Raw genomic sequence first — 9,356 nt, forward strand, 5'->3', positions numbered from 1 at the left:
ACTCTTCAATAGAAATACCGTTAAATTAAATTGTTAAATTCTTCAATATAGATAGTATTTATTTTTGTAAAATAGTTATGTAAAGGGATAAGAGTGTATAGAGTCGTTTCCTATCTATACTTGTTATTCTTTTCAATCTTTTAAATTATTAAAACATCTAATAATTTATTAGATAATTTAGAAAATTTGTCTTTTTTAGTATTTTTATTTTATTTGAAAAATATTTTCTAACTATTATCCTACTTCTTCTTAATATTTTTATTTATTATTTATTTTTCTTTGATATACAAATTCTTACTCTCAATTTTAAGTATTCAAATCATATAAAATCTTCATTACTTTATTTTGATGTTTATAGGATTATTATTGATATTTGGCATTGAAGAAAAGAAAACAGGTGTCATTCTGACTTTTAAATCATTGATATTATTATACTTTTTATGTGATTTTTATTTTTCTTAAAGATTATCTAATTAATATTTAAAATAAAATAATAAGAAATGAATACAACCATAAGTACAAATATACTATGATAGAATTATAACTGAAACAAAAAAATCTCATGCATCAGGTGAAGATACGTTTTTATTTTGGGATAAAGATACTTAAACTCGTCATCCCGTTATTATCCTTAAAAAATGAAAGAAATGTGGGAGAAAAATAAAAAGGAAGAAATGAGAGTGAAAAATGAATAAAATTGTGTAACAAATGTGGTTGATGTAATAAAATAATTTTCTATATTAAAAATATTTTTTTAAATAAAATTTTAAAAATATTTCAATATAAAATAATATTTAAAAAAATAAGGTAGAGTTATTTTTATATAAAAACTTTTATGTTAGGTATCATTATACAACTTGACATCTCAGTTAGGCTGACACCTCAAGTAACAACAATCATTTGTCATTACATGAAAAAATATTATTAAAAAAAATAAAAAAATAAAGAATTCTAAAAACTGACTAGATGGAAACCTATTATACCAATGAAATGGTTAATAAATCATTAATTAGCCAACTTATCAGCACATTCATTTCCTTCACGAAAAATATGAGTAACCTTAAACCCGATTTTCCCACAGTAATTAATACAAGTATTCCATCGATTACGAAATATTTACGGAACATTAGTCCTAACAGTAAACGCAACACAAACCAAGACAGAATCACATTCAAAACCAGACATTAGTACCCCATCTTTTGAGCTTCCTCCGTAGCATGTGTAACTCCATAAAACTCAGCAACCACGCAATCTGAACTTCAAGAAACACGGAGAAAGCACCAATAAAATCCCCCATACTCCCACGACAAATACCTCCACAAGTAGCAAGACCATGATACCCCCTAGTAGCCCCATCAATGTTAATTTTAACCCAATCTGGTGAAGGAAACTCACATCTAACAGGAAGAGGACGAAGAACATTACCACTACGAGTATTAATACAAAAAAACTTAATCACGTTAAAATCTAACATATCATTCTTCATTAAAGCTTTAGACGAATTTCCCACTAGACAAGTTAAGTCTTTAATCATCGAAATAGTCATAGAAACATCAATCTTATCCTGAAATCTAGCATAATTCCTCATACGTCATATCATTCAAATAGAAAAAGTTATCACAACAAACTTAATCAATTTAACCAAAGGATTACCATCATGATCCGAGGCATCCTCAAGATGAGGCATATCTGCAAAATCATTCTCCACTCCACTTGTTTTTATCATAAGCAAGGTGATTCAAGAGTGACCATGCATTAGCCCTGCCAGGAACATCAATGTTCAATTTATCAGTGAGGCCTTCCACGAGCTTCGGCTGCGGATCTTTTTTCCGATACTCTTTACGTTGTTTAGGAATCATGGTCCTCCCCTGTTCTCGTTCATCATAAATTGTCTTCTGAAAAGGTTTATGTTGAGGCCCAGTAACATAACCCTGGTCATGAATCACCCGACACTAAGCAAGGTCATGCCCAATCATCTTACAGTGAGAGCAAAATGGAGGGAGTCACTCATATTCCACATCAGCTACAAAAACAAAGTTCAGATGTTCAACCAAAAGGTGATCGGGGAGAGGGGACAATAGATCAATATCCACCAGCACTCTAACAAACATACCCCTATTATTTCTCATAGTATGCTCATGCAAAGAAAAATGAGTGTCAAGAGCTCTGATGATGGAAAATATCGCCCTTGGTTTCCAATACTCCAAAGGCAATTTGTAGATTCTAACCCAGGCCTGAGTTTTGGTACTCTCCATGGTAGCTGGAACAAAGTCTTTTGTCTAGGCAAACAATCTCAATAAACCAGGAGATAACTTTAAGGAACCCATCCTGAGGGCCCATTGCATGTCTTCTAAAGAAGCGAACTTAAACTCATAGAAACCTTTCCCAAGAGGAATGACTTTTCACAATCCAAAAGCTTTCCACATTGGCTGCAACTTTTTAGTTAAATTCAGGTGTGTGAGAGGTTTATTCCTCTTAAATAGAATAACTCCAGCATGAAGATGTGTCTTGCAATCCTCAAAACCAGCCAAGTAATTTGCCTCATTAATCCGGATAACAATCATGTCTCCCTTAATACAAGGAGTAGGTAACTGAGACAAATGAATGTCAAAGATAGAGTTAAAATAAAATAAAATAAATAAATAAATTAATAAATAAAAGTTTTATATTCTAAAAGAATATATATGTATATATATATCAAAATAAATTACTTTATAAAATAAAAAGTTAAATAAATTAATTTTATTTATTATTGTAATATTTTTATTTAAATTATTTATTATATTATAATATAAATATGTTTTTTGTATGTAAATATAATAATTACATTAAAAACAGAATCGATAATATGATTATATATATATATATGGTATTCATGTTCCATTTTTTTAAACTTTTTTTCAAAATTTCGTAAAAAGTCAACAATAAAAAAATTATTGTTTTCTTCGTATTTTATAACTTTGTTTTTCAACTTTATTCGCATTTCTTTTTCTCTTTTAACATATTATAAAAGAAGAAAAACAATATACATGCATAAAATAAATTTATTAAAGATTAAAAACAAATTAATAATTAGTTTAACACAGTACGTTACCAGAAGAAATATTATACGATATATTTTACTGAAAATAAAAGGCTTCTGATTAAAAAATTCCTTTATTTATATTGCTTCCCTGAAATAAAAGGTAATGTGTTTCATTTGAAATCTTTCACATTTATAGCAGGTGAAACAAATGCAATATTTGGTTCTGAGATTTTTTGGACATAAATAAAATATTAATATAAAATTCATTTAATGCTTGATTATATCTTTAAAAAATAGACAACTTATATATTACATTAAATAGTAAAAATGTTAAGTAAAACTCTGGTTTGATTTTTTTTTTCAATTTTATGGATTTAGACCATCTAATTTTGTAAGACTTTGTTCTAATATGTGGTTTTAATTTATCTGTTAATTTAATATTTAACATAAAAAAACCACGCGATTGTAGATCAGGATGTCACGCTATCATTAAACATTAATTACATTAATTTAATAAATGAATTATTTACTTGATTAAAAGAGTGCTAAGATGAAATTTATGGATAAATTAAGATACAAATATAGGAAAGCCAAAAACATATAATTAAATTGATGCGACCTATAAGGAACACTAAAAAACATGTACTATGATTAGCATAAAAGACATGCAATTATTTTCATATTTTCATATATTAGGAAAAGAGATGAATAAGTATTAAATTATATGACAGACAAAAAGAAGGAATTAGAGATGAAAAGTGATTTGTATAGTTTAAAAGTTTGAAAGAATTTTCATTTAAAATACATTGAATGAAAAATGAAATGTAAGTATATGGATTTAATTTGTATGGATAAAAGTTGGAAAGTTTGAATAAATGAAAATATAAATGAATAAGTAGTAGCAGTTGTATTAAAAAGAAAGAAAGTTATATTATTATTATTATTATATTGATAAGAAGAGTTATCTATAAATTGACGGCACGCCAGGCTAGCATGTTGAGCATGATTGGTGATTGGTGTGGGGTCCACTCTCCTTTCTCTTCTGTCAATTCCACATGCATTTCCTCATTATTATTCCATTTCTTGTTCCCTCACCCACCGTTTCACACACTGCCTCCTTACGTGTTCTATCTCTCCACTCTCCACTCTTGCCACGTGTGCCACCTCAGACAACCAAACATCTTCTACAACCTAAGAGTCTCATTAACCTAAGTGTCTCATTGGTTGCCAAAATCAAATTCACATGTACTTGCTTATAAACACTTGCACACATTTCAAAAATAGTTATGGGTTAGAACACTAAATTACTTTTTTTCTCAGTATAAATTTTATATATTTAATATATTTATAATAAGAAAATTATTAAAATAATATTATCAGATAAATGATTTTTTTAACATAAATTATATAATATATTACTGATGTATTAATATAATATTTTAACATCTTAATTTATATTAAAATAATATTTGATAAGTATACAAAAATTTATTATAATAATTTTCTCACTATAAATATTTATAGTTTAAATTAAAAAAAAACTAATTTCACTTGAATACATAAGAAAAAAAAAACATTTAACTCAATAATTATTATAGAATGAACTAATTTATCAAACATAGTCAATGATACAACGGTGTAACCATCATTTTTATACTATTACTATCATTATTTAAATTATATACAATTAAGTATTATTTTTTGCATACAACTATTTTGTTATAACATTAAAAGGAATTTATTATATTTTTAATAAATTTAGTTAATATATACAACATTATTGTTATTGCGGAAGGTTGCTTATTGACTAATCTTCCGGTAAACTTAAATTTATTGATTATGTTTTGTTGAATATTCTTTTTTTATCGGATTTTTCTATATTTAAAGAATCTAAACCTGTTGTTACTCAAACAAATAAATGAAATGTTAGTTTCGAATACATTGTACATTAATAATATTAATTTTTTTATTTATAAATATTTAATTTTGAAAATAAATAACATTTGATTTGATTTATATTTTCATATAAAAATAACTATAACAAAATATTTCATATTAAATCATTAAAAATGCATATGATTTTTTTAAAATAAATTATTGTATAAATTAATAATTTTATTATACATGACAATTTACCATTAAAAGATATTTAAAAAAATATTAAAGTCAGATAAAATTCATTTTGAAAAATGTAATGTACTTAACACACATATATATATATATATATTTATATATATATATATATATATATATATATTTAACTTGACTTTTATGTTATATCAAATATTTCAATAAAGAAAGTTTATTATGAATATTTCTCAAATAAGTAGGTCAGTTATTATAAAACAATGAATCGAGAGTTGATGTTTTTAGTAAAAAAAATATTCATATTTAGTATTTTATTATATTTAAAATAAAATTTCCTTTAATAGTATATATTTGTATTTATTGGTAGAAAATAAAAAATAATTCTATATAAAGAAAAAGATAATTTTATCTAGTTTTATAATTATTAGTCTTATAATTCTAAGCATTTAATAAGTAAAAACAGTCCATTAATATATATTTTTATCTTTTACCTTTTAACATTTCATCATCATCATCACCAGTATCAATTACTTGTCTCTTTTCAGTTCTGATTTCTCTTTATGTCTACACTGAATAAATATTAATTAGTTATAATATTAATTACCTATGTGGAATGATATGATCTAATAAATTTACTGTTGGGAGTATGAAAAACATATATATAAAAGTGTGCGTCCATGTCATGTAAGAAAGGATTATTAATTCTCTCCTTTCCTGTCTGTCATTTACATGATTAATGCTTATAATATTCAGTAACTTGCATAAAGCTGTCTCTGTCCTTCTCTTAACCTTGCTTCTTGCTCCTCCCCTTCAATATTCTTTCTCTGCCCCTGCAATTCTTTTTAATTTGGTTCTTTCTGGGTGATTGTGTCCCTTGTGCCTCTGTCACAAGTTTTGACCCAAGAACATGCTAGTACGTATGTTTCTCTGCTTGATTTTGTTTTGTTGTCTTATATTGCTGTTGGGTTTATAACTGTGCACCAAATCTGTTTTCAATTTTAAATCTTTCTACACATTAGAGGCTTGAATTAGTGAGTGTATATCTGTACCCCATTGGGCAACGTGTTTGATTCCATCTGGGTTTGGTCTTGCTCCTTTCAGAGGCCCGATAGTTGCTGTGATGGCAGACTCCAATGAAAATCTCTATGATCTGTAAAACTTGCACACTTTTCATTTCGACCCTCAAATAATGCAATTTAAAACACTTATTGTTTTCTTCCAAGTCTTTCTCAATCCTTTTCAATTCATCAAGACACACTTTTACATTTACATTCATCATTACTGAGGAGAAGAGTCTTTTGTTTTGATTACTGCCTTTGCTATCAATTTCTCCACTTTACTCTTTATTAACTACGGAAATGTTTACTGGTAAAGGGAAGTGAATTATTTATTCATATAACAAGATTCTTTATCTCTGTCTTGAATCAATTTTGGATATAGTAATCCTAGGAACCTGTGAATTATTATTGTATTTGTGGGACATCTTGTGAATCAATGTTTTCATTTTCCCTCATCAATGTTTTCTCATTTTCCCTCCCCAATTCCTTGTTCAGGTAGCATTGCTCTTGCTGCTGTCGCTAAGCAATGAAGTCAGAGTCAATGGTGATGGTGGTAGCAGACAGTGTGAGCATAATCCAGCACCAAAGCCAAGACCGCACACTGTCTCCATCTTGGAGTTTGGCGCGGTTGGGGATGGTAAAACGTTGAACACTATTGCATTCCAGAATGCCATCTTCTATCTCAAGTCATTTGCGGACAAGGGTGGTGCTCAGTTATATGTGCCACCAGGAACATGGTTGACTAAAAGTTTCAATCTTACTAGTCATCTGACACTCTTCTTGGAAAAAGGTGCTGTCATTCTTGGATCTCAGGTATTTCACCTTTTTTCTTTTACTGACTTTTGATCATTGTCCTTTTTACTGAGGATAGCACATGTAACACATTGCAGTCTGTTTTTTCTACTCTTACTGATAAGTGTTTTTTCTACTTGTTTTTTTTTTTTTCAATGTTATTCTTGTTTTGGATGGTAGGATCCGTTTCACTGGGATGTTGTTGATCCATTACCTTCTTATGGTCGAGGAGTTGAAGTTCCAGGGGGGAGATATCAGAGTTTAATAAATGGATACATGTTAGATGATGTGGTGATAACAGGTTTTTTCCACTCCCAACATTTTTTCTTTTTCCTCTTACCAGCAGATTTTCCTAAATTTTTCATCTTTCTGATGCGTATGTTTATGACTTGAATTTTCATATCTTTTTGGGTTTTACTAGGTAATAGTGGAATCATTGATGGCATGGGATTGGCATGGTGGGAGTTGTTTAACTCTCATTCCCTGAACTACAGCCGTCCACATATTATCGAATTAGTAGCATCTGATCATGTGGTTGTTTCAAATCTTACATTCTTGAATGCCCCTGCATATAGCATCCACCCAGTTTACTGCAGGTATGTTCCATGCTTCTTCTAACCATCACTATAAGTAATATCTATTTTCAAAGAACATGTGATATTGATTTGGTTATGTATTGCCAACAGCAATGTACATATTTACAATGTTTCAATCTCCGCTCCTCCAGAATCCCCTTATACGATTGGCATGGTACCAGGTGTGTTTTACATATTATGGATTTTACATTTAGTCAACTTTGTTAGCACGAATTTGAATATCTTATTATAAATGTTATCAATACTCACTTAACTAATTCTCATGAACTTTAATGTCTTCAGATTCTTCTGATCATATTTGTATAGAGGATTGTGTCATTGAAACGGGCTATGATGCAATTGCCCTCAAAAGTGGCTGGGACGAATATGGCATTGCCTATGGCAGGCCAACTGAGAATGTACACATCAGAAGGGTGCATTTGCAAGCTTCTTCTGGCTCTACTATTGCATTTGGCAGTGACATGTCTGGTGGCATTTCAAATATTCTTGTGGAGAATGTTCATCTTTACAACTCGAGGAGTGGCATTGAATTCAGAACCATGAGGGGTAGAGGTGGTTATATGAAGGAAATCGTGATATCAGGGATAGAAATGGTGAATATATACACTGCAATGGCCGCCACAGGTTATTGTGGATCTCATCCTGATGACAAATTTGATCCCAATGCTCTTCCACTTTTGGACCACATTATTTTGCAAGATATGATTGGCACAAACATCACTATTGCTGGAAGCTTTGCCGGACTACAAGAATCTCCCTTCACAAACATATGCCTTTCCAATATAAATTTGTCTATAAATTCTGTTTCTTCCATTCCTTGGGAATGTTCAAATATCTCTGGATTTTCAGATTCAGTTCTTCCCAAACCATGTCCTGATCTTGAGACCCTTTCGGATTGTCTCTCCCTTCTGAGTATCAGAGGAAAAGCTGCGGACATGTGATGTGATGTGACAATAATCCTCTGTCAACAAAAAGGTTCATATTCTTCAATTCCCTGCTTGAAGGCCTTTTAAAAGTGATTAGCCATTCCTATATCAGATAAAGCCGCATTCTTTCAAATAAGACAGATATTCGGATCATTCATTTTTCCATCCTAAGATTTCCATTCTTCCTTGCTGCAAGCAGCACAATATTTGTTGTACAGCTTCATTTCTTCATTCATGTGTAATGAAATTTTGGTAGTACCCACAAGAAGACTCAAGTTCATATACTCTTACTGGTGCATGTCCTTTGAGATAATGTGATTTCACTGTAAAGCATGTGATGAATTTCCCTGAGTCTCAATTAAAGAAATTTCCTTTTTTAGGTGATTAATAGTATTTATAGTTGAAACTAAATTCATATTATTTATCCATGTAATTTTAGAGTTTAATTTTAAGAAATTGTTAACATATTTTTTTTAAGATATCGACAAATTATAAATTATTTTTAATATAGTTATTTTAAAAAAAGTCAATCATGAAATTATAACTGCATGATAATGAGTATTAGTATATTAATTACTTTTATAAATTTAAATCACCATTTGGTTCAGTTAGTAAATCAATATCGGTAATTAAAGTAATTAATAATAATTTTCAGGTCACTCATAATTATCAATTGAAAAAAATATTAAATATGTTTTTCTGTTTTTCTCGAATTAACTTTTTTTTTTTCATTTTTGGTTTATGTAATTTTTCTTTATAATTTTGAAAAAGTTAGTTTTAGTTCATGGTAATCTTTGTTACAACAAATGTTAATGGTCATGATGTGATCATAAACTATAAATAAGAATAACATATTTACCAAGATTAAAAA

The 9,356-nt window shown here is 28.9% G+C and overlaps 1 protein-coding gene across 2 annotated transcripts; it reads left to right on the forward strand.

The window, feature by feature from the left end:
• Nucleotides 1–5,799: 5,799 nt before the first annotated feature.
• Nucleotides 5,800–8,873, forward strand: LOC137806978 (putative polygalacturonase). 2 transcript variants are annotated; one of them, XM_090300587.1, is made up of 6 exons: nucleotides 5,800–6,030; nucleotides 6,667–6,984; nucleotides 7,144–7,264; nucleotides 7,385–7,559; nucleotides 7,650–7,720; nucleotides 7,842–8,873. In XM_090300587.1, the coding sequence occupies exons 3-6, from the start codon at nucleotides 7,240–7,242 to the stop codon at nucleotides 8,498–8,500; spliced, it is 930 nt and encodes a 309-aa protein (XP_090156713.1). In that variant the 5' UTR covers nucleotides 5,800–6,030; nucleotides 6,667–6,984; nucleotides 7,144–7,239; the 3' UTR covers nucleotides 8,501–8,873. The 2 variants fall into 2 exon arrangements, with proteins under 2 accessions (XP_090156713.1, XP_068463484.1); XM_068607383.2 differs by having other exon boundaries at nucleotides 5,800–6,026.
• Nucleotides 8,874–9,356: the final 483 nt, after the last annotated feature.

Source organism: Phaseolus vulgaris, chromosome 3 (genome assembly GCF_051622355.1).
Source record: "Phaseolus vulgaris cultivar YP4 chromosome 3, ASM5162235v1, whole genome shotgun sequence".
NCBI classification, from domain to species: Eukaryota; Viridiplantae; Streptophyta; class Magnoliopsida; order Fabales; family Fabaceae; genus Phaseolus; species Phaseolus vulgaris.

What these genes read in the sequence shown, in the direction of transcription:
- LOC137806978 (XM_068607383.2), top strand. An exon ending in ATCCACCCAGTTTACTGCAG is followed by an intron (nt 7,560 to 7,649) that starts GTATGTTCCATG and finishes TATTGCCAACAG; the next exon opens with CAATGTACATATTTACAATG. An exon ending in TACGATTGGCATGGTACCAG is followed by an intron (nt 7,721 to 7,841) that starts GTGTGTTTTACA and finishes TAATGTCTTCAG; the next exon opens with ATTCTTCTGATCATATTTGT.